General features: G+C 38.8%; 1 protein-coding gene across 2 annotated transcripts in view; it reads left to right on the top strand.

Annotated features, from left to right (window-relative positions):
• Nucleotides 1-4,510: 4,510 nt before the first annotated feature.
• vps36 (vacuolar protein sorting 36 homolog) overlaps nucleotides 4,511-26,732 on the top strand; it is a 74,780-nt gene continuing 52,558 nt past the window's right edge. Inside the window, exons 1-5 of one of the 2 annotated variants that reach the window (XM_039745848.1) lie at nucleotides 4,511-4,648; nucleotides 8,006-8,074; nucleotides 12,432-12,502; nucleotides 16,380-16,494; nucleotides 16,824-16,913. In XM_039745848.1, the coding sequence (XP_039601782.1) occupies nucleotides 4,553-4,648; nucleotides 8,006-8,074; nucleotides 12,432-12,502; nucleotides 16,380-16,494; nucleotides 16,824-16,913 (441 nt within the window). In that variant the 5' untranslated portion in view covers nucleotides 4,511-4,552. Of the gene's footprint in view, nucleotides 4,649-8,005; nucleotides 8,075-10,325; nucleotides 10,388-12,431; nucleotides 12,503-16,379; nucleotides 16,495-16,823; nucleotides 16,914-26,732 lie in introns of those variants that run through there. The other variant, XM_039745849.1, reaches the window with a different exon arrangement.

The raw sequence follows: 26,732 nt of genomic DNA, 5'->3' as shown, positions 1-26,732 counted from the left end.
CTGCCACTCCCGACTTCCTCATACAATACCACAGCTCCTTTCGAGGCACCCTCTCATATGCTTTTTCCAGGTCCACAAAGACGCAATGCAACTCCTTCTCGCCTTCTCTAAACATCTCCATCAACATCCTCAGAGCAAACATCGCATCTGTGGTGCTCTTTCTTGGCATGAAACCATGCTGCTGCTCACTAATCATCACCTAACCTAAGTGGCTCATCAATTTTATTCCTCTGTAGTTACTGCAGTCCTGCACATCCTCCTTATTCTTAAATATCAACACCAGTATACTTCTTCTCCACTCCTCAGGCATCCTCTCACTTTCCAAGATTCCATCAAATAATCTGGTTAAAACTCCACTGCCATCTCTCCTAAACAACTCCATGCATCCATAGGCATGTCATCTGGACCACCGGCCTTTTCATTTTTTATCCTCTTCATAGCTGTTCTTACTTCCTCCTTGCTAATCTGTTGCAGTTCCTGATTCACTCTCCACATCATCCTACCTTCCCTTTCTCTCATTCTCATCATTCATCAGCCTCTCGAAGTACTCTTTCCATCTGCTCAGCATACTCTCCTCGCTTGTGAGGACTTTCCATCTTTATCCTTTATCACCCTAACCTGCTGCATATCTTTCCCAGCTCAGCCCTTCTGTCTAGCCAATCGGTACAGGTCCTTTTCTCCCTCCTTAGTGTCCAACCTCTCATACAACTCATCATACGCCTTTTCTTTAGCCTTCGCCACCTCTCTCTTCACCTTGCACCTTATCTCCTTGTACTCTTGTCTACTTTCTACATCTCTTTGATTATCCCACTTCTTCTTTGCCACCCTCTTCCTCTGTATACTCTCCTGTATTTCCTCATTCCACCACCACCGGGTTTCCTTTTCCTCCTTCCTCTTTCCAGATGTCACACCAAGCACCCTTCTTGCTGTCACCCATACTACATCTGCTGTAGTTTCCCAGCTGTCTGGTAACTCTTCACTGTCACCCAGTGTCTGTCTCACCTCCTGCCTAAACTCAGCCTTGCAGTCTTCCTTTTTCTACTTCCACCATTTGATTCGTGGCTCTGCCTTCACTCTCTTCCCCTTCGTGATCTCCAACGTCATCCTACAGACCACCATCCTATGCTGCTTAACTACACTTTCCCCTGCCACCACTTTACAGTCTTCAGTCTCCTTCAAATTGACTCTACCGCATAGGATGTAATCTACCTGTGTGCATCTTCCTCCACTCTTGTACTGTACATCACCCTATGTTCCTCCCTCTTCTTAAAATACGTATTCACCACAGCCATGTCCATTCTTTTGGCAAAATCCTCTGACCTTCTTCATTCCTCTCCTTGACACCATACCTACCCATCACCTCCTCATCTCCTCTCTTCCCTTCACCAACATGCCCATTGAAATCCGCTCCAATCACCACTTTCTGTCTCTTGGGTACACTGTTCATCACTTCATCCAACAAACTCCAAAAATTTTCTTTCTCACCCATTGCACGCCCAACTTGAGGTGCATATGCACTAACAACATTCATCATCACACCTCCAATTCTTAGCTTCATAATCATTACTCTGCCTGACACTCTTTTCACCTCTTGACATACTGTTCCTTCAGAATAACTTCTACCCCATTTCTCCTCTCATCCACACCATGATAGAACAATTTGAATCCACATCCAATCCACCTGGCCTTACTCCCCTTCCATTTAGTCTCTTGCATGCACAGTATATCAACCCTCCTTCTCTCCATCATATCTGCTAACTCTCTTCCCTTACCAGTCATACTGCCAACATTCAAAGTTCCTACCCTCAGTTCCACTCTCTTTACTTTTTTCCTATCCTCCTGCCTCCGGACATGTCTCCCCCCTCTTCTTCTCCTTTTTCTTCTTCTGCTAACAGTAGCCCAATTTCCGCCAGCACCCTGTTGGCTAACAGTACTGGTGGCGGTCGTTGTTAACCCGGGGCTTAATGTTCAAGTTGATTTATCTTGAGTTCTCTATGAGGGTGCTCACCAACAAAGACACTATATAAAAAAGATCGTTTTTATCAGTTACCAAGTATGTTTTGTTCAAGCAAGGTGTAATTGAACCCCAACCCTCTTAAGATGGTTCAAATGTTTGACACAGGAGTAATGGGATTAGATGTGATACAGCCATCAATGTGTCAAAGTATCTGAAGAAATTGTGAATATTAGCTCGTAATCATGTTAAACATATTGTAGGTGCCATCACATCATGCTGTGATAATATGCGAGAAAGACGGAAAACGCTTATATAATATTTGTGCAGTATATTGACCACTGTATACGAATATTTTCGCCAATATTGCAGTATTAAATAAACAGTAAAATAAACAGGCATCAATTTTAACTCTGATATATAAAGATATCATTACACTGTACTAACCCTCCAAACATTTTCTTATCCAGGGCAGGATTATAAGAAAATTGAAGCCTATCCAGCAAGCATTGTGTGCAAACCTTTCACAGGCTAATAAAACACATGAGCCAACTTAACAACACCAGTCCAACCATGTATTTGGAATCCTGCAGGAATTGAAAGAGAACATGCAAGCTCCACGCAGAGAGCTTCTGGGACATAAACCCTAGCCAGTTGGGCAGTACCACAACTACCACTGCGCCACAGTGCCGCCCCCGTACTGACCATCCAGGGGCAAAACACAGCTTCAACGGCATTTACAATCATAGACATAGAATTACTAGATGCCGTATGACCAGCAGCATCGTACGTCAATGTTGCCGCCATATTGCAAGTGGCACTGCTGTGTAGTGAAGTAATGGATAAAGATGCCTCATGCATGTGCTGCTTGGGATTGTACAAACCACTGTACGCTCCAAACCAGATCCTGGGGGATTGCATTTCATAGGTAAGGTTGAACAATTGTTTTGATTATATTTGGCCATTAGAAAATCCTGTTTAATAATCTTAACTTTAGCTACGCCAGGCTAAGCTAGCAAAGCTATGCATTTATGTGCTCAAGTGAGCCTCCAAACAACGTTTTGGCTAAACATATTTAATCACTAACTATGTAGATTGTTGTTAGCTGTTAACATTTCTCAAACTTTGAAGGTTTCCCAAAGAAATCCACCTCAGGAAGTAGTGGGAGGTAGCCCTTAAATGGGATTTTGAGAAAGCGGTCCTGTGACGTGTGCCGTGCTAGTTTGGAAACAGTTGCTGTACCGACATCATATGATCAAAGCTACCACTTGCTCACATTAAAAAACAAACGAGGTTTGATGATTCCTTCTGAGGGTACAATCAAGGTGGTCAAAGTAGCTGAGCGTGTTACCCAACAGTCGACATTAGGGCAAGCTGTCAGTGTATCTTTGATAAATCAGTTTGTTTGGGCTGCGATTGGTTCAGATGATGTAGCACATTGAAGGAGATGAAGGAGCACATTGAAGAAACACAGTTTGAAATTGACAACCATCATTTTATACTCATGTCTTTAGTTGTGTCTGTCTTCCACAAACTAAGGCTGCACCATATTGCCAGACTGAATACTGTACTCTCAAATTACAGGGAGTGTAAGTCTGTAGGAGATCAGTGAGGTAGGGGGGAGCAAGACTGTGGAGAGCTTTAAATGTTAAGAGCAGTATTTTGTATTGTATTCATAAGTGAACCGGGAGCCAGTGAAGTTGAGAGAGAATAGGTGTAATATGTTCAGTGGATTTAGAACAGGTTATTATCCTGGCAGCAGAATTTTGAAGAAGTTGTAAGTGATGGATACGTTTTTGTGGGATGCCAGATAGAATAGCATTACAATAATCTATACGTGAGGTGACTCGGGCATTAACCAATACTTCAATACTGTGTTGCGTAAGAACAGGACGAAGTCTAGAAATGTTTTGGAGATGAAAGACGGCAGTCCAAGAAATGTTACTTATATGGGAGGAATTACTTAATAATAATAATAATATTATTATTATTTAATAATTGCCATTATTAGTGTATAAATGGATATAAATAATTGCATGTAAAATCTGTTGTATGCAAACGTTATTGTTTTTTCAACATAAAACCTGGTTTCCAAGTCTACCAGTATTAGTTTAAAAGGCACTTTTGCCACTCGCAATATGGCGGATGCGCTGACGTATCGTGTCGACTGGGCAACACAGTGTGAATTCGCCGTCTATCTATATATGTCTATGTTTACAATACCCGCTCGATTAGCATATTTGCATAGTACTATCCCTTTTTGGCTTTAAGACGCGCCCTTATTTTTTGTTAAGACCCTCCTACTCATGGTGAATACTTGAGGCTACCTGTGTATTTTTAAGGTAGTACGATCTTAATGTAGCTGTGCGGTAGGACTAACCGAAGGAGATAAAAAAGTACTGTTGTTCTTGCGGCTATCTTTGCTGTTTCCTAACCAGTTCAAATATTGAACACTAACTCTTTAATTTAACTCCGTTCCCTGGTGACATTCACACAATATACTGAGGAACTAATCTTATTTGTGTGAGATGCCTTAAAATGACGTCACGTTTCGTGAATGACGAATAAGGAAGTGATGATTCGGTGTGCAACTAAATCATGGATCGCTTCATCTGGGCGAACGGCTTATTGGAAATAAATGAAACGCTTGTGATCCAGCAGAGAGGAGTTCGTTTGTATGACGGAGACGAGAAGGTAAAAGTCGTAAATTGCGTCTCCTGTGTGTTGAAGAGGGTCTGATATACTAACAAAGTTCTAGGCGTCTGGCCTGAATGGCTCAGGGAGGAAATCTTGCAATAGTTTTTTTTTTCAACTTTACCTTTCTAGAGTGAATCTTATTTAGTGTTTTTTCTCGGCAAGCTAAATCAATAGGCGCATTGTACTTTATAGATCATCGATGGGGGTGCAGTCGCTCCAGCAGTAGCACACAACATAAAAACTGCGAGAAACAGTTAAAAAGCATGAATGCGTAAATGCAGGAATCAGAACTGTACATAATAATAATAATTACAAAAACATAAACAATTAATATCACTGGTTAACTGCGTAATAAACATTCCAGATGTATGTACCATATGTTGTTTTATATTTTAGTTGATCTTTCCACTTTATAAAGTGTCTTTCTCATAAATAACAAAATAATCAAATCGCTTAATACAGTGTATTCTTCTTTTATACAATAATATCAAGATATGCAATACTGTAAAAATGGAAACCTAGTGAGCAATTTGTTTAGTTACTTTTTCTTTTTTGAAGAGTTACAATACAGTACAACGTATTTTTGTATAGCGACCTTCACAGAGTGCGGGCGCAGAGCGCTGTGAACTAAAATGCATAAATACAGAATTGATATATATAAAGATACAGATTTGTATACGCACAGTTGTGTTACTGATCATATAAATCTACCTTTTCCATGTTGCATTAAAAAAATTAGAGAACTATTGCTGTGTGTTTTTCCACATTACAGTGTTTTTTTCTAAGACTTAAGAGGTACAGTGCCTTCAGAAAGTATTCAGACTCCTTAATTTTTACACATTTTTGCTGTGCTTCAGCCTTGTTCTAAAATCATTTACATTCATTTTTCCCCAGATCAAGCAACACACAATACCCCAGAATGAGAAAGCGAAACAAGATTTTAGAAATGTTTGCAAATTTATTAAAAATAAAAAGACTGAAATCTCACATTGACACAAATATGCAGACTCTTTTCTCAGCAATTCCAGCCTGGAGTCTTCTTTGGTACAACGCAACAAGCTTTGCACACCTGGATTTGGGGATTTTCTGCCATTCTTCTCTGCAGATCATCTCAAGCTTTGTCAGGTTGGGTGGAAACATCTGTTTTCAGGTCTCTTCTAAGAATATTCTTTTGGGTTCAAGTCTGGGCTCTGGTTGAACCACTCAAGGAGATTCCCTAAGTCACTCCTGTGCTGTTTTTTCTTTGTAATTATTGTCATTGCCCTGTTAGAAGGTAAACTTTTTGCCTAGTCTGAGGTCTGGACCGCTCTGGGACAGGTTTTCATAAAGGATATTTCTGTACTTTGCTCCACTCGGCTTTCCCTCAACCCTGTCTAGTGTTGCAGTCGTTGCTGCTGAAAAACAACTACACCGCATAATGTTTCTTGCACCATGCTTTACCATTGTAATGGTGTTTGCACTGGTGACGAGTGGTGCCTGGTTTTCCTCCAGATGTGATCCTAAGAGGCTTCTGTCTGGCTACTCTGTCATAAAGCCCAGATCAGTGGAGTGTTGCAGTGGTGGTTCTCCTTCTGGAAGTTTCTTCCATCTCCACACAATTTCTCTGGTACTCTGCCATCATGTCATCAGGTTCTTGGGCACCTCTCTTATTAAGTCCCTTGTCCTCTGCTTGCTCAGTTTGGCCATGCAGAAAATGTTGGGAAGAGTTGTGTTTGTTCCAATCATATTCTGTTTGAAGAGTTATGGTGGACACTGTGTTCCTGGCACCCTTCAAAGCTGTAGTAATTGTTTGTAGCCTTTCCCAGATCTGTGCCTCGACACAATCCTGTTTCTTACGCTCTCGAAGGAGTACTTTCAACCTGATGGCATGGTTTTTGCTCTGATACAAATTATAAGCCGTGAAACCTTTTATAGACAAGTGTGTATGTTTCTTAATCATGTACAATCAGTTGAATTGACCACAGGTAGACTCCAAACAAGGTGTTGAAACATCTCAATGGTGATCAGATGAACTGACGTACATCTTCAAGTGTCATAGCAATGTGATATTACAGTTTATTTTTAATACATTTTCAAAAATTTCTATAGTCCTGTGTTTGCTTTGTCATTCTGGCATATTATGTGTGGTTTTATGTGGGAAGGAGGATTTACAGTATACAAATGAATTGAGCACAACGATTCAACATAGGAAAATGTGCAAAAAGTGTAAGTGTCTGACTACTTTCTGGATCTACTCTACTCTATCTACATTTCTAAACAGGCGTCCAGTTAGCTTTTAAAGTCAGTCAATAAATGTTTATTTTATTTAGTCCTGTTAAAAGCAGACATCATCCCAGGGTGCTTTACAGTGCAAACAGAATCATTCTTTAGTATCAAGGTGGACTATTTATAAGGATTAGTAGCCTTTCAATTGAGACAAACCTACAGAGTTAAAGGTCTGAGTGTATGCCTATTTACAGTCTTCAGCACGAATGAATGATTCCATTCTAATACAGCTTGCAGATGCTTTTATCCAAAGAGACCTGCAAAGAAGGTCAACATTATCACATAAAAATATCAATCTGGGGGACAGCTTGTGAATGAGTTTTACAGGACAAGGTTAGAAAAATGTTCACATAAGTAAAGAGCTCAGATGAGAAATGCAAGCAAATGACAATTCCTGTTAATTCATCTGAACAGCCTGTTCTAAAAAATGCTGCCTGGACATATTGATGAAGTAATATCAGGTCTCATTTTTTTCTAACATTTATTAATTTAAAACTTTGGTAGAAAAGTTTCAGTTCTCCTAAATAATTTTCAGGCACATGTTTTTTCTTACTTGTGGACGTAAATTGAATTTGGGGTAAAATTTGGAGTTATTTAGTGCAGTTTTGTCGTTCAAGACTCTTTCAGTTCTTAAGGGAGGTGATGAGATGTACAGTATGTGAATTATAGATGTGGAGATGATGCATTGGTTAGCGCTGCTCTTTTCATAGCTACCTGTTGTAGAACGAACGTAAAATCCTGGCCTGGAAGCTTTTTGTATGCATTTCTCATGTTCTCGCCACATCTGTCTAGGGTCTCTCTGGGTACTGTGACTTTCTTGTCAAATTTCATTGATGAATAGATTACATTGATTGACAACTATTGATTTTCATTGGTGTATGTATGAAAGTAAATTTGTGGCAAAGAGCATTACAGAAGGGCATGGCTTTGCATTAAACCTTATGCCACCAGGTTAGGCTGTGCCTCCACTTGATGCTGAAACATAATAAAGTGGTCCAAATTAATTATGGATGGCTGTAGATATCTTTAAGGGTAGAACATGGTTAATTTGTTTACAATTAATATTTTCTTTTTTTTTTTTGTGATTAGGCAAAGTTTGATATGGGAACACTCCTCCTAAGTACACATCGGCTTCTTTGGAGAGATGCAAAGAATCACGTAAGTTTGTGGTGGAATAAGGCCAACTGAGCTTTAAATATGATTAACTTTACACAGCCATGGATGATGATATGAAACAGCTGCCATTATGAGATTTGATAGAGAAGAGACCTTAGAAATGTCACAATACCAGACTTATTGTATTTGATACCAATACCAGTGACATTTCATCATACTCAACACCTGGCATAAAACTGAAATCCATTTCAGCTGCTTTTTATTAAAATGAACTGTGATGTTCAAGTGAGCAATTTTGTACCGTTTTCTGTAATGTAATATAAATATATGAATACTGACAGTTATCCAACTATAATTTAAGTAAACTAGTATTGCCAGTCACAAATCTCAAAATACAACAGAGGGTTTGAATTTTCATGTTTGACAGAAATGGAGTTTCCCATGTCTAACAATGATTGCTGAGAATTTTATAGTCTTGAGGAGATCTTTAGTCATGGTTCTGACCATTATGTGTGTGTGTGTGTGTGTGTGCATTTATTTATTTGTTTACTTAATGAGTCTATGTAAAAAGCCAAATGTCCCACTGAGGATAAACAAAGTATCTATCTATCTATCTATCTATCTATCTATCTATCTATCTATCTATCTATCTATCTATCTATCTATCTATCTATCTATCTATCTATCTATCTATCTATCTATCTATCTATCTATCTATCTATCTATCAGCCAAGGTATTGGGACCCCCACCCCCCCAAATCATTGAATTCAGGTGTTCCAATCACTTCCATGGCCACAGGTGTATAAAGTCAAGCAATTGGGCATACAAACTTCTGGCTTCTACAAACATTTGTGAAAGAATGGGTCACTCACAGGAGCTCAGTGAATTCAAGTGTGCTACCGCGATAGGACGTCACCTGTGCAATACATCCATTCATAAAATTTCCTTGCCACGAAATATTCCACGGTCGACTGTTAGTGGTATTATAACGAAGTGGAAGCAATTGGGAACAACAGCAACTCAGCCATGAAGTGGTAGGTTACGTAAAGTCACAGAGCGGAGACAGTGCATGCTGAGGCACACGGTTTGCAGAAGTCATCAACTTTCTGCATAGACAATAGTTACAGACCACCAAAAACTCAAAAACAGTGCGTAGAGAGCTTCATGGAATGCAAAGCATCAGAAGCAGTAGTGCAAAGCCCACCACCACTGGACTCTAGAGCAGTGGAGACATGTCCTCTGGAGTGACGAATCACGCTTCTCTGTCTGGCGATCTGATGGACGAGTCTGGGTTTGACGGTTTCCAGGAGAATGGTACTTGCCTGAGTGTGCCAAGTGTAAAGTTCGGTGGAGGGGGGATTATGGTGTGGGTTTGTTTTACAGGGGTTGGGCTTGGCCCCTTAGCTCCAGGGAAAGGAACTTTAAATGCTTCAGCATAAAAAGCCATTTTGAACAATTTTATGCTCCCAACTTTGTAGGGAGTGGCTCCTTCCTGTTCCAACATGGCCGTGCGCCAGAGCACAAAGCAAGGTCTATAAAGAAATGGATGAGTGAGTTTTGTGTGGAGGAACTTGACTGGCCTGCACAGAACTCTGACCTCAAACCAATATAAGACGTTTGGGATGAATTAGAGTGGAGACTGTGAGCCAGGCCTTCTCGTCCAACATCAGTGCCTGACCTCGCAAATGCTGTCCTTGAAGAATGGTTAATAATTCCCATAAACACACTTCTACACCTTGTGGACAGCCTTCCCAGAAGAGTTGAAGCTGTTAGAGCTGCAAAGAGTGGGCCAACTCAATATTAAAGCCTATGTATTAAGAATGGGACGTCATTAAAGTTAATGTGTGTGTAAAGGCAGGAGTCCCAATACTTTTGGCAATATAGTATCTATCTATCTATCTATCTATCTATCTATCTATCTATCTATCTATCTATCTATCTATTATCTATCTATCTATCTATCTATCTATCTATCTATCTATCTATCTATCTATCTATCTATCTATCTATCTATCTATCTATCTATCTATCTATCTACAGGGTGGTCCAGATCTAATTATGCAATTGTCATTACGCTATATCTTATTAAGTTTATTACATAGAAAATCACCCGAAAAATCCCGGACCATCGAGAAGTGTGCGAACTGACGACATGAAGAATCGTCTGCGCCGAACTGGAATCGTCCCCACATAAAAGTCATCCAGGTGATCTGGATCTGCATAATTAGATCTGGACCACCCTGTCTCTGTCATTTATATAGCACCTTATCTATCTGTCTTCCTTCCTTCCAGGGTTTATAAAGGATGATGTTGTCATGGACTGCCTGATTTATTATACCATGTGCACATTCCAGGTTTATTCTTTTACATTTTCTCTCTGGTAACTGAAAAATTCTGCTTAATACTAAATATAAAAAATCAAGTATTATTTTATCTGTACTGTACAATTATTGAATTCCAACATAATTCAGAATATTTTAATTTAAACAAATTTTTAAAGCTGTTATTCTAAGAAAATGCTTTTAAAATCTGATTTTTCAGAGAAGCCTTCTGTTAGGTTTATAACAATTGCTGTAGGATTTGTATTTGTATCACTAGCTGGTTAAAAAACTTTCTGAATGAAGAGTAATATTTAACCTCCTTGGCTTTAACTCTGAGCATGACTCTGGGTCAGAATTCCATGCAGTTCTGGTTAAATCCAAGTCAGACTTGAGGTGAGGTGTAATGATCCGCTTTTACGGTGTGTGGCGGACCGCCGGGAGACTTGATACCATGCAGAAGTGACATCACCAGAAGCTTTTCCCTGGCAGACCTGAGTGGGTGTGAAGGAGTACAGGACTTTACCAGTGTCTCCATATACTCAGCTGCTGACCCTTTGACTACTCTGTAGACATTTCTCAGTGATTTGAACTTAATGTGTGCTGCTACAGGGAGCCAATCTACAGTGGCTTGATAGCACATGCAGGTACTCCTGCCAGAAGCAGGGGTGCAGTAGTCCAGACGTGACAAGACCAAAGCTTGGCCCAGATGTTGTGCTGCATACTCTGTCAGATAAGATTTGATCTTGGGGATGTTGTACATTGTGAACCTGCATTAACAAGAAACAGTGAAATGTGGTCAGAAAAAGGTAGCTGCTCATCAATCACAACCCCAAGGTTGCGTATTACGTACTGACTTGGCAGATGTTGAACAGACTGGCTGGCTTGGGTCATAAGAAGCCCGTTTTTGTCAGGTTGAGCTGTAGTTGGTGGTCCTTCATCCAGGCTGAGATATCAGTGAGACATGCAGAGACTCTAGGTGATACTGTATTGTCCTCAGGAGGAATGACAGGTAAAGCTTTAAATCATCCTCATCTCACTGATAAGAGAACCTATGGGATTGGATTATGGAGCCCAGGGAGGTGGTGCATAGTGAGAAAAGTAGAGGACCCAGCACCAATCCTTGGGGTACACCAGTGAAGGTCTATTGTGCCTTTGACAACTGTCCTCGCCAGGACACACTGTAGGATCTACCAGAGATGTAGGACTTGAACTATTTGAAAGCAGTTAGAGGGTCAGAGAGGGTGGCAAGAAGGATGTCATCATGACTATGTCGAAGGCAGAGGTGAAATCTTGCAGGATCAGGACTGATGACGTATTAATAGCTCTAGCAAGTCATAGCTGGTCGACCACAGTTAGTAGAGCCGTCTCAGTTGAGTGGTTCCTCTTGAAGATGGACTGGTTGATATCGACAAGCCATTCTGTACAAGGAAGGAAGAGACCTGGTTAGAAACAACATGTTCAGGTGTTTTGGAAAGACAGGAATGCAGAGAGACAGGTCTGTAACTGTTGACTTGGGATGGATCAGGTGTTGGTTTTTTGAGAAGTGGGGTTATCATAGTGTGCTTGAAGATGGTAGGAAATGTGCCTGAGTTGACTGAGGTGTTAATAATGTGTGTAATCGCAGGAATGTATGAGAGGGAGATGTCCTGAAGGAGATGTGAGGGGATAGGGAAAAGTGAACAGGTATTGGGGTGATTTGAGAGGAGGTCAGATACGTCAGTGGCAGAGAGTGGAGAGAATGTGGAGAATGTTGGGTGATGTTTGGAAGGAGGCATAATGGGTGGCAGCGAGGGTGTCACTTATCCTGACAAAAGGTGACAAAGTCATCAGCAGAGAAGGAGCTTAGGGGAGGCGGTGGAAGTGGGTTAAGAAGGAGGTGATAGTGGAGAAAAGAGTGTGTGTGTCGTTGGTGCTGTTAATTCAAGTCTTATAGAACCTTACCTTAGCATTCGTGGTGGCAGAAGAAAAGGATGCAATAACAGAGTGATACATACCGTACTTACTCATATCTTGCTAATGGTCAGAGGTTCATTAATGAAACACTTTTTGCCTCTTTTTCTTTTTTCTCCCCACCTAGGAATGTTGCATTGCTATTCCACTGTCACAAATTGTGTTTTTTGAAGAGCAAGCAGCTGGCATTGGAAAAAGGTAAGCATTTCTGAAAGAGTGTCATTATATTAATGGTACAAGATGCCTGTTTACACTATATTATTTTTCTAGAAGCAAAACCCTAAACAAATTGCCTGGGACCTGGCAATGATGGATGTTCCATATGTGCTTGCAAATAGTAATTATAATGAAAGTAACTTTAAGGTAGCATATTTAGATTTTGTTAAAATTCATTTTATGGTTGTTTGTCCCAAAGAAGCATAAAGTAACTACCTCTTTAGACATCCTAGCTGTCTGTTCTGGCCCTGTTTGCATTCTTCCTCCATTTGTCATCTGTAAGAAGTCTGCACTATTGACTACTTAGTTGATGGTTTCTAGCTGACAGAACTGTTGCAGGCTGACATTCGTTCCCCTTTGGGCAGTGCTTGGACAGATGCATTAAACTGTGCCATTGGGACATACACTCTGTATGAGTGACCTGATGGTTTTATTTGTAACGATACATTTGCAAAAAATATTTTGAATTTATGATGTGTATAAAACAGAATGGCATATTACATGGTGATTAGTATTACTGTCTTACAGCTCTGTAAACTCTGGTTCAGTTTCCACCCATCTCCCTTCATGTACATGTGTCTCCATCAATAAATAGGTATGCTACAATGATTTGTGGCTCTTGGTTTGAAGAATATGAATATTCAATATCTGAATTAGACTTGCATACTAAAAGCAACTCCAGAAATGTAATCTGACCCCATCAATGGACATACAGAATTCCTTTCAGAAATTCATTTTGCAATCTCTGGGGTCTCGTTACAGGTACAGGCTTATGATGCAGTGATTGTTTTTTTTTATCCCGTTCTTTTGGCACACATTGTCTGCTGATGTTTTCTATACTGATGTACCAAGCTTGAACTGTATGCTGGCAGCAGTTTCTGTACCAGAATCTTATTGATGTGCGTGAAATGTCTCAATTAGATTTAGTACCTAAAATATGGAATTATAATTTTTCCATTTAGAATGCTTTTTTTCCTGTATAAATCATCCTCACAGGAGTGAATTTGTTTATTATGAGAGAGGGTTGGCAGGTAATTGTTTCAACTGTTTTGTTGGTACAGTGAAAAACAGTGGACTATGGAGTTCTGTTAAAATGGCTTGAAGATGAAGTAGGCATTCAAGGCTGTGCACTGAATTGGTTCGTGTCCTACCTGAAAGGCAGATCTATGTCTGTTAACATAGATGGGAACATCTCTCAGCCAGCTCCTCTTACACAAGGCATCCCTCAAGGTTCTATCCTGGCTCCCCTTCTATTTTCCCTTTATCTGCTCCTCCTGAGTGCCATCTTTTACAAACGTGATGTCATATATCATTCTTATGCTGATGATATGCAGCTACACCTCAAAGTTAGTTCTGACATCGCTTCATCTGTAAAAAAGCTGTTGAAATGCTTTGAGGATATTAAATATTGGATGGCGCAAAACTTCTTGCAATTAAATGAAAATAAAACAGAAGTCATTATTTTTGGTTCTACCACATCTGCAGTTGAAATCAACATGCAGTTAGGACCTTTAGCAGCAATGATTCAAAATGATGTCAGAAACCTAGGTATCATCTTTGAGTCATCACTAAGTTTTGAAAAACAAATCTCCATGGTGGTAAAGACCAGTTTTTACCAACTGAGGCAAATTTCTAAACTAAAATCCTTTCTATCACTAAAGGAGTCATTTATGCCTTTATTACATCTTGTAATTCCTTATACTGTATGTGGGTCTGCCAAAATCTGTGTATCTACTTCAGCTGGTTCAGAACGCGGCAGCGAGATTTTTGATTGGGTCGAGAAAAGGGGATCACATCTCCCCCATTTTAGCCTCTCCCTCTCCACTGGCTACCGGTGAGGTGTCGCATTGATTTTAAAATCTTGTTGTTTGTTTTTAATACCTTGCATGGTCTAGCTCCAAAATATATCTGTGCCTTCCTTCACCCCTATATGCCACCAAGAGCACTGAGGTCATCTGGACGACTGCTCCTTGTAGTGCCAAGATCTCGGCTGAAGTCTAGGGGAGACAGAGCTTTTTTAGTTGTTGCTCGTAGGCTTTGGAATGACTTACCTCTGCACATCAGGTCTTCATCCTCAATAAAGGCTTAAGACCTACTTGTTTTCTTCTGTCTTTCATTGTGTATGATGGGATTGTGGTGGATGTTACAATTGGTTGTTTTATTAGTCTGCTTTTGCATGATTGTTTGTATTGTGTTTATTTTAATGTTTTTTTTGTACAGCACTTTGGTGCAACCTCTGTTGTTTTAAATGTGCTTTTATAAATAAATAATCTAATCTACAGACCTACTACAGATAGGGGATTAGACTGTAAAACACCCACAGACAACCATCTTTCAGTCCTGCTCTCTGAACTATGTTGAAATATTTTATTGCAGACTTAGTAATGGACACTGAATAATTTAAAAATGTTGTGCAAAACAGCACACTGGTTTTTCATTATATAGCTAAGCTTTCAAATGGATAAATTATTTAACATATATTGTAGCCACAAGGGAGCACCAGAGAGCCACAAACCAGAGACACAGTAAAGCACCACACATTATATGAATAAAATAGAGTTTTTATTCAATACCAGCACCTTTCCAATGATCACATCTCCTGATATAAGCCACAAATTACAAAAACAATCGTAAAATTCTTCCTCCTTGTCTCCTCTGCTGAGTGTTTCCTGCTGCTTCCCAACTTTAACTCTCCAATGTGAGGCAGCAGACTCTGTTTATGTCGGATCGGGAATGCTTCTGGTGCCAACTCCCTGTCTTCCAGGCCATAAAGAAAGTAGGGAAGTCCTCCTTCGACAGCACCCTCTAAAGAGACCCAGGGATTCGGACAGGGCTGCACTTCATGACTCCAGTTCCCACGCACCCCTGTGGGTGTCCCAACTTGGTTGCCAATATAAAGGCCACTGGCGTATGGGGGATGGCACTGTTCCCGAATCTTGGTTTCAACTGATCCCTCCTTTAATTCCTTCTGGCCAGACATCAAGTTATTTCTTCAATCTGCTGGCCAATATACTTCTGTCGTCGCACTGGCCTCCCGTCTGGCTAATGTGTTTTGCCAAGTCTTATCTCATTCTCCTACAATATCTGTTTGTGGATGGCTTTATGTAGATCTGATGAGGAGTCCTTTGGGTCTGCAAGCACCCCTTCCTGCTGGGTTGTCTCCTATACTAGTGCGTGAGACCTTCACTGGGATAAGCTCCTATCTAAATCTTGAGTGGGTATAACTGTCAATGTCCATGTTGAAATGAATTGTGTTTGTACTTGTAGGCTGTCTGTATGTGCTGCTTTTAAGAAATATAATGTCCTGTCTCTTTAAGAGGAACCCAAAGACTAAAGGTGTAATAGGCTTACACAGTGTTCATGCTCTTCTTCAGTAGCCTATTAGGAAAGTGACCCATGACAAGCTGTAAGTGTGAGACAATTTGTGAAAGTTCTCACTGATAGATAAAACTAAGGTAAATAGCTGGCCTACCTGCTTTGTGTGGTGAACAAAGCTGTTAATGGACAAATTTAGCTTAATTTAATATTTCTCCTTGTTATATTTTCTCTTTGTGTGTGTGTGTGTGTGTGTGTGTGTGTGTGTGGCCTTTAATGAAAAATAGGATTAATGAAGAAAACATAATCTGGTTTTGGTAGATCCTTTATGCTACCAGTAGGTGGCAATATTATAAAACTGTACACAGATTAGCTCCTGTCAATGCGTCAGAACTTTGTTTTCAGAGTGTGGTCACAGCCATCTGGATGTTTAGGAGGTTGTATATTGAGAGGTTTTAAAGGGTTACTGAACAAATATTATTCGATTTTTTATTTTTTTTAATAGTAGCCTCTTTTTCTCTCTCTTCTATCTTTTTTTAATTAGTGCGAAGATAGTGGTTCATCTTCACCCTGCATCTGCCAACAGAGAGCCTGGGCCATATCAAAGTAGTCCATATAACTATATTAAACTGTCCTTCAGAGAGCATGGACAAATAGAGGTAAAACATGATAACAGCTTTTGTGTTTTTTTATTTGCATGTGACCTCTGCAGCCTCTGTTCAATGTATATGTGAAAAAGACTCAAGAAATTTTAAGGTTTGTTGTGGTTTTAGAGATAACATTTTAAAAGCTTTGAATTTTTTTGATGCACAGAAATACTGTAGTATATGATTAGGCTAGAAACTGGTCATAGTAGTCACTGCTGTTACTATGTCTGTTGATTAGTTTATTGGTGTAGTTTCAGGTTGTAATGCTTTAATGATTAATTATGTTTTTTATGTATGTTAAGAGTAATAATCTTACTGTGTGCAATCTCTTTTTTTTGTAGTTTTACAGAAGACTGACTGAAACTATGACTCAGAGGCGATGGGAACGTGTGCCTGCATCCCAGTTAATTCAGCCAACAAACACTTCTCAGGTAAACAAACATTTGTCAATAGTGTATTATTAGACACCATTTGTGTTCACACTGATGATAACAGGCTTCATGATGTGAAATATGTTTTTTCTGCCATTTTACTGCTACAGCTTCTGAATGTCACACCTGAAAGGTACTGTGCAAGAGGTTGGGCATCAAACTAAACAAGGTGCGACTTAGATAGGTGCAGGATTGGCTATAACACAGGAAGCAGAGAGTCATGGAGGTTGCTTATCAGAATTGTGTGATGTTAAGAGGGGTGTCAATCAGGGATCAGTTTAAGGGCTGCTGCTATTTTTAATATACTGTATTTAAAGATCATGGATAGGAATATATACAACAAGCTGGTAAAGTTTGCAGATGATACCAAACTAGGTGGATTGGCAGATATTGTAGAATGAATTTGAATTGTTACAGGGGGACTTGGACAGCATGCAGTCTTGGGCAAATTTTTGGTGGATGAAATTTAATATAAGTAAATATAAAGTGTTACATGAACTAAAAATGTTAGATTTGAATACACAGTGGGAAGTCTGAAAATTGAAAGTACACCTTATGAAAAGGATTTTGGAGCCATAGTGGATTTGTCACTATACACTGCCAGACAGTGTTCAGAAACCATTAGGAAGGCTAATGGAATGTTAGTTTATATAGCAAGATATGTAGAGTACAAGTAAATGGAGGTTATGTTCGAGCTTTATAGTGCACTAGTAAGGCCTCATCTGGATCACTGGGAGACGTTTGGTCTCCAGGCTACAAAATAGACATAGCAGTACTAGAGAAAGTCCAGAGAACAGCAACTATGATGATTCCAGGACTGTAGGGAATGAGTTATAAAGCAAAGGACATTAAAGCACTCTAGATGAGAACAAGTCATTCAGCCCAACAAAGCTTGCCAGTCCTATCCACATATTTCTTCCAAAAAAAATATCAAGTTGACTTTTGAAAGTCCTTAAGTCTTACTGTCTACCACACTACTTGGTAGCTTATTCCAAGTGTCTATCGTTTTTTGGTGTAAAGAAAAACTTCCTAATGTTTGTGCGAAATTTACCCTTAACAAGTGTCCAACTGTTTCAACGTGTTCTTGATGAACTCATTTTAAAATAACAGTTTTGATGCACTGGACTAATTCCCTTCATAATTTTAAACACTTCAATCATGTCACCTGTTAATGTTCTTTTGCTTTAACTGTAAAGGCTCAGCTCTTTTCATCTTTCCTCCTAATTCCTCTCCTTTATTCGTGCACTCGGCCTAGTCGCTCTTCTCTGAACTTTTTCTAGCACTGCTATGTCCTTCTTGTAGTCTGGAGACCAAAACTGCACACAGTACTGAAAATGAGGCCTCACCAGTGTGTTATAAAGCTTCAGCAGAACCTCCTGTGACTTGTACTCCACACATCAGAGTGCTATATAACATGACATTTTGTTATCCTTCTTAATGACTTCTGAACACAGTCAGAAAGTCGACAGTTTAGAGTTCAGTATAGAGTCCAAAGATTAAAGGAACTGGACCATTTCAGTTTAGGTAAAAGGAGATTAAGAGGAGACATGTTTGAAGTGTATAAAAAATTATGAAGGAAATTAGTCCAGGGGATTGAGACTATGACATTAGAATGACTTCATCAAGAATACAGGGACAAAGAAACTGGTTAAGGGTAAATTTCACGTAAACATAAGGAGGTTTCTCTTCACACAAAGAACCACAGACACAAGGAATAAGCTACTAAGTAGTGTGGTAGACAGTAGGACTTTAAAAGCATTCAATGCTTGACTTGATGTTACTGTATTTTGGAGGCATTAAGTGGATAGCTTTGGCGAACTTTGTTGGGCTGAAAGGCCTGTTCTCACTCATTAATATGTTTCAATCAATCAATCAATCAGCATTTATTTATATAGCACATATTCATACAAAAAATGTAGCTCAAAGTGCTTTACAAAATGAATAGAAAAATAGAAGACACAATAAGAAATAAACATAAGTCAACATTAATTAACATAGAATAAGTAAGGTCCGATGGCCAGGGTGGACAGAAAAAACAAAAAACTCCAAAAGCTGGAGAAAAAAAATAAAATCTGTAGGGGTTCCAGACCACGAGACCGCCCAGTCCCCTCTGGGCAATCTACCTAACATAAGTCAAACAGTCCTCTTTGTATTTTGGGTTTTCATGGAAGGACCTGATGATGATGGTCATAGACTTCTGGCTTTCAGTCCATCAATGTTGGTGCATCATGATGCTTTGAGTAGGTGGAGGTGGCGCAGGCCGCCACCACAAAGAAACCGGAAAAAGAAACAGAAGAGAGAGTTGGGGTCAGTACGGATTTTAGAGCCACTATGAATAGTTATTGTGATGAACTGAACATACAGAGTGTCAGGATTAAGTTAAAGTGAAGTTAGGAGAATGCCATGTTAAAGTAATGTGTTTTCAGCAGTGTTTTAAAGTGCTCTACTGTATTTGCCTGGCGAATTCCTATTGGCAGGCTATTCCAGATTTTAGGTGCATAACAGCAGAAGGCCGCCTCACCACTTCTTTTAAGTTTAGCTTTTGGAATTTTAAGGAGACACTCATTTGAAGATCTAAGGTTACAATTTGGAATATAACGTGTCAGGCATTCCGATATATAAGATGGAGCGTGACTATTTAAGGCTTTATAAACCATAAGCAGAATTTTAAAGTCAATCCTGAATGACACAGGCAACCAGTGTAGTGACATCAAAACTGGAGAAATGTGTTTGGATTTTCTTTTCCCAGTTAGGATTCTAGCAGCTGCATTCTGCACTCGTTGCAAGTGATTTATGTCTTTTATGGGTAGTCCTGAGTGGAGTGCGTTACAGTAATCTAGTCGACTGAAAACAAAAGCGTGAATTAATTTCTCAGCATCGTTCAATGATATAAGAGGTCTAACTTTTGCTATGTTTCTTAAGTGAAAAAATGCTGTCCTAGTGGTCTGATGAATATGCGATTTAAAATTCAGATTACAGTCAATGGTTACCCCTAAGTTTTTTACTTCCGTCTTAACTTTTAATCCTAGTGCATCAAGTTTATTTCTGATAACCTCATTGAATCCATTATTGCCAATTACTAAGATTTCAGTTTTCTCTTTATTTAGTTTGAGAAAATTACTATTCATCCATTCAGAAATACCAGTAAGACATTGTGTTAGTGTATCGAAAGAGTCGGAGTCATCAGGTGCTATTGATAAGTACAGCTGTGTGTCATCAGCATAGCTGTGGTAATTCACGTTGTAACTCACGATGTTTCTAATATTCTAACTTTTTAATGTAATTTTTAATTAATTAAGTTTAATTTTCACTTCTGTTCAGTGATTTACATTGGCCTTATATTGAGTCTTATAATCATTATACTGTTTTTATCACTTGCTTGGGTGTCACCCTATGACCAAACAGTAGTGGGTAGCTGGCTGTGTGCTTATGTAATTTTCCTGATCTTAGAAGGGAATAGGGAGTTGAAAAAAATAAGTGAATTTAAGGTAAATGGTATACTTTGGGTCCCTGAATCTGTAGTGTAATTAACTTTATGAAACCACTTGTTTGTAGTGGTGAGATGCAAAGTTTAGCAATGCAGCCCAATACCAGACATATGAGATTTTTGTGTAGTCAATTAACCTTGTATAGATTTTCTCTGTAGAGTGTGGAATATATAAGATGCTTAAAAACAGAAGTGCAAATGAAATTAAAAAAATAAAATAAAAGGTTGTTCTATACATGATAAATTACAAGCAAACAAATTCTGAGAAGTCTTCATAAGTAAAAATGAACTGCTAGTACATAAGAGTTGATTGACAGTATTAACGGTAATAGTCAGTCGGTTATAGGCAATTAAAATGCAGGTGAAAAAATGTGAGTTTTTAGGCATGTGTTGTGTGTGTGTGATCACTACTGTGACTTTCTGGAGTAACCTATGAAAATAATCTTTAGATTCAGATCTTCACCTTTAGCCCTCACATGATACTGTAATTTGAGCACCCGGCTTTTGTTTTAATCACAGGATTTAATCTGAACAGTTTGACTGAAAAATATAGGTTTGTAGGTCTCAGAATGAAGTCTGGAGAAAAGCCAAAGCAAGACAAAAACCCACAGATATCAATGTCCATGTGCATTAACAAATATCCAAAGTAGAGCACAGAGTCAAAAAAATTAAATGTTAGGGGAGCAATTGAAATACCAATACCTGCCCAGGGACCACATGATGCAGAGTGATTTATGGCTGTGTTCTGATAGTGATCCACAACCCTAGCCCACAATTATTATGTATTTTACAATTTTTGATCAGTTTTGTATCACAGCTTTAACTTATTTTTTTGCTTGTTGGCACAATATATGAATCATTCAGGTCAGAAAACTCCCTCTGAATCTGGTTTGTATGGCGACTAATTACCGTGGAGAAGTTTCAGATGTTGGCGAACTGAAGGCCTTTGTTTAGGAGCAAAATGCAGCTTCATGTGCATTCTTGAATGCTTCAATATAAAGAGGTTTTTCTCACCTCTGGGCCAATATTGATAAAATCAGAAATGAATAGCAAAAGCTATCATTACTTTTTACTTTCCTCCGTACTTAGATGAACTGTTATGACACTGAAATACTTAACCTTGCTTCTGAGACCCAAACTCTCCCTGAGAAGCACACAAGCAAAACGATAAAGCAAGGAGAGACAACATCAGGATTATTGGGCTTCTGGAACATGCTGCGAGCGTGAATATGCTTAGCTTTCTGTAGGAACAATGGCCTTTTGGTTCCTTGCCTTCCCTGATTTCACAGGCATGAAATTGTGAGGTCACAGGATATATATCAGGGACAATATACATCACAAGACATTAGCACCCAACTATTGTTAAGGTTCTTCTCCATTCTGAATGAGTTATTATTTTGAAAGAGGCTTGCAAAAATTCAAATATTACATGTGAAGGTCAGAAGATTTAATTTTACTGTGTCCAAACCACACGAGCATGCAAGATAACATCTTCTGCGATCAAAAAAACTTGACAAATTGATCTTTCTGCTTTTCTGACTTTTTTCTTTTTTTTTTTTGTTTTACTTTTATTTTAATTTTATTTTCCTGGAGTGCAGAAGCAATTCATTCACCCTCAAACCCTTGACTCATTCGTGTCTATTGGTACTTGGCCACTTTGACTATTTTTTTTTTTTGGTGCTGTGCTCCTTCACTACTGCTTAAATGTATTTCTGAGCATTAATTACGTAATGGCTACTTACAGTACAGAGGGATGCTTCCCCACTCATTGATTTCACATATTGCAGTGAATGTGCTGTGATCTCTAAGGGGCCTTCAACTTTATTTGCAGCTGCCAGCGCTTTTCATTCTCCAATAGGAAACCTAAGCCTTCCCAGCCTACACTTACCTTTCTTTTTGATTTAACATACGCTGCAAGCATGTGCTGATCTTAAAGTGGGATGGCCCAGTCATCCTAGCCAACGGTAAGTAACACAAGATAAAGATTTGGGATATATAATGTTGGCTTCTTTTGCTGATTTTTGCAAAAAAAAAAAATCAAAGTTAACAGTTAGCGCCGACATGGTCGGAGAATAACTAGTTGCGAGTTGCATATGAGTCACAAGATCAGTCATCATCAGTCACTGGTTCAACATTAAAAACTAACGTCCAGGATCTCTGTTGGCTTTAATGCTGGGAGGGCTTCCAGGTCTGGGTTGAAAGAGACGTCACCTCTCTCCTTTGAATTTGTCCCCCTCTTTGTACAGGGAGAAAGGAACAGTGATCACCCAACTACTGTATGTATTTCCCCATCTTGTTTATTCCAGTTCCTACATGCTTGGAAATTTGAAGGCCCTCCCGTAAGCTCATGTGTCTGACAATGTACAGTATACGTATCTTCTTATATAATACGTTACCGTGGCTATCCATTTGTCTGTCCAGGATTTTAAATGACCTGTATCTTGCAAACCGTTTGACCTATTGACCTGAAATTTGGTACACATATACTATGTGGCCTCTACTGTCCGCTTTCGGGGTGATGATTTTTATTACTCTTTTTATTTTTATTTTATTTTATTGTAAAATCAACTTTTTGCAGCACGCGGCAGGGTGGCCGTGTGGCGCATGCGTATGGGCGCCATTCTCATCCCTACCACCTTCGCCTTCACTTCCCCTACATCTTCATATCTTAGATCATTCCTTTGGCAGATTGTACACTTAAGTGACAGCTTAAGTGAAAAATTAAGAAAAACGTACTAAATAATTGCAACACATGAACTGACTTAATCAGTTTTAACGTGAAGAGATGCCAGAAGAAGAGAAGAAGCAGGCTGCTAAAGTGTAGAAAACAAGGGCTACTCACAAAGCAGCAAGTGCATCAACCTCTGAGAAAATGAATGCTAAACGTACAGAGAAAGAGGATGAAAACTAGGAATGGTCAACTCAAGTGTGTTCACTGCATGTTATTGTGCATTCCGCCATTACTGGTAATATAATGTTGTTGGTTCAATTGGAAATTGATTCAATTTTTGTGTTAATTTCTATGCCCATCACTCAAATGTTAGAAAATGTTTCTACATATAAACAACCATAGACAGCTGGAATAAGTTAGGAAGTTTGTTGGAGGGAAGGACTTAGGGACTTTCATAACGCAGCTTGACGTTTTTGTGGAGAAATTAGCTGAATAGGATTGGACAGCTTGTTGGTCTGAATGGCCTGTTCTTGTCAAAACTGTTGTAATGTTTTACTTATCATTTTTGTTAATTTAGCCTACATGCTAAAGCATTACTTTTTATGAGTTATGATTTTTTTCATAATGTAGCCTCAGGCTAAGTCAACACTACAGCGCTTAATGTCTGTATTTTTGCTCTTCATCTACACTACCCTAGTGTTTTTAACCCATGAAAACGGAGACTTTTGAAAATACTCTCCAGAGATGTATACTTCTGAAAAGGCTGCCACTGCATTGCAATTTGGACAGTTGAAAATACAGACTATTTAAAAAAAACAGACTCTAATTGTGCATTTCCCTAATTGGGTCCTACGTATTGCAACATCTCATTCCTGATGGGTCCCCGTGCACGAAACAAGACAATGTCTCAACAAAATAGACATGAAACAGTTGCTTAACATGGTTCTTGTTTTACTGTTTACCTATATGCATCTAAATTGCATTTTGTATAGTTTGAATGCTGCATACATGCCCAAAAGACAATAATTTGCTATTCGCTACAGTTTTGCAATAAATCACTTGGCCGGTGTTGTTACTGTCATGTGCATTTTCAATCATTGTTGTGTGGATGAAGATAAATTTGTAAACCATGTCAAAACACATAGTTGTTTTCATTTAATAACACTGATTTTAATTGAAAATGTGTTAGTATGAATGTAGCCTTAGTGTCCCCCTGTTGGTTGTCATTTCAGCATAATTTTACTCTATGTGCCTGCACTATTTGTGTGTTAGTTTGATTAATGCAAAGACCTACTTGACTTTTACAATTTATAAAGGCCTGAAATCACACTATTGAGGATTCTAATGACTAATAACATCACAATTCAAGATAAAAGAAGCACAGTGTAGTAGCATAATGCATGCACCCAGATACAGATAAGCTATCTGTGTTATGAGAAGTGATAATCAGTCGTGTGCCTGAGAATTTAAGTTGTTCCCACCAAATACTTAGTTTCGTTCCTGTCTTCCATATATTTTTACCCTCTATATGTGATTTAATAAAACTAGTATATTGTTTAAGTGTTTGACATGCAACTGTTTGGTGAGGCAATAGTAATTAAGGGGGACAAATATACTTTTGTGGATGAAATTAAAAAAAGGTTTAGCAATAGACTTGATTTTCCTTGTAGGTTTATTAGAATGATCAAAAGGCTAATGGTACTGAATAATTTAGAGCTTTACTTTGTAATCTTGAAAAGGATATACGTAAAAGAAACTAAAAAGATATAATATTTGGTAGCAAAAAGTAGCAAAACTTTTCACTTTTAGGATTTATTGCAATTTGAGTATCATGAGAAATACACACAAACAATACAGAAATATACAATACATGCTTTATATAATGACTTTTTTGAGAACTGAACCCCATTTCCTCCCCAAAACTATTTTTATTTTATTTCCCACTGAATGAGTTTTGATGGAGACCAATGGCTTGTCCTCAGATAACTCCGTGATATAACACAAATTTACAACTTCTACTGAGTGTATTTTTTACTCAGTAAGTAGATTAACGTAACATTCTCAGATCCACATAGTCTAATTTAAAGTTACAGAGGGCTGGAGCGTAACTTAACAGCATTGAGAGGAAGTTGGGGAAAAATACCTGAACAAATAGAGCACCAGTCCATTACAGGGTCGACTTGTACTCAGACCCACACACTTGTACTCCTATTGACCCATAATAAACTTGGATTCGTCTGACCATTGAGATGTGAAGAGGTCATGCAAACTCCTCTTGACCAGCACCTGGGCATGGGTTTCATACTCGGGACGCTGGATCCATGAGGATTTACTGCTGCCTACTGCAGCACACAGTAACAAGATTAAGAATGTGTCCATGAAAGGTTCTTTATTTATTGGTGGACAAGTTAATCCTGGATGTGCCTAAATAATGTCCCTGAACTTACTAAACTTGTTTTGCATTTACTCCCCGCAAAACTTACATCTGAAATCCTTAACAGAAGCAGGCTGCACACAGATGAGATCTGTTCTCAGTTTTCCACCCTTGGAAGCATTTAACACTGAGCCCCCAATGCAAAGGCTGAACCATTCCTTACAGGAACTGGCTATTCTGAAGGGATTTTACACTTAATACCCTAACAAAGGCCAGGAGTCAGCTCCTGCCGGGATCACTGATCACCATCTGATCCCAGTTCACTACCTCTTAAGTTATTAATTTCTATCTAAACTTATGTTTATTTGCAGAGAAACCAGACATATGAAATAATAGAAGTTCTATTAGAACAAGACATACAACCTGAACAATTTAAATTAATGTCCAACAGTAAAACTAGAAGAGATGTCAGTGTAAATTGAGATTCATTTCTTCTTAATCCATCTTGGGTGTTGTTTTAAAGTGTGCACTGTTCAGCATCCTTTTACCTCTATGCACTTGTCTCATTGGAGAGCATTTTCTTTTTGTAGGTGGCTGTGTTACTTTCTTCCCCTTAACAGCATGATATTCTATTGCGTCTTCAGAACCATTGCTCCCATATATCTCCTACGCCCTCTGTCTCTCACATCAACACTGTGGCTGTTGTACTCTCAAAACCTTTTCTTTTATACAAAGCCTCACAAAAGAACACGTGAGAAATGGCAATAGTTGCATCAGTTGAAATTGGTTAATATCAAGTGGTCTTGTTACTTGTCAGTGAAGCTACTTTTACCTAAATATGATTGCATTCTGACGGCAAGGTCCCAAGAACCTGTTTTGTATCTTCCTACGAGCATGCACACTCTACTTAGTATATATGAGCTTTAATCTTTTGCAGTTTGGAAGTTATTACATTATATTAGTGTTAACTTTTACATTTGTATATCTCCTACTATATATTGCATGCATCACAGTGTCCTCTCTCTTGAAGAAACATCCTGTAAGACATCATCATATGTTACCTTCTGTCCAAAAGGGTACCTACCCGCTAAATTTCTGTTTACATACACACTGTCAAAAATAATTTTAGCTTTCTGCTCACCTATCTAAATAACCTTGTAATAATCCTAATACAAATTAAATATTACAAATCTTTTTTTTTAACAAACTGTTAAAAGCACAATTTTGTCAACCCCAGTACAATCTAAAATGCCCGTTTCCGAGTAATATTACTTATTATTTGGCAGC

Source organism: Polypterus senegalus, chromosome 2 (assembly GCF_016835505.1).
Source record: "Polypterus senegalus isolate Bchr_013 chromosome 2, ASM1683550v1, whole genome shotgun sequence".
NCBI classification, from domain to species: Eukaryota; Metazoa; Chordata; class Cladistia; order Polypteriformes; family Polypteridae; genus Polypterus; species Polypterus senegalus.
The sequence above is the reverse complement of the archived record's forward strand: the minus strand, read 5'-3'. Positions and strand labels throughout refer to the sequence as shown.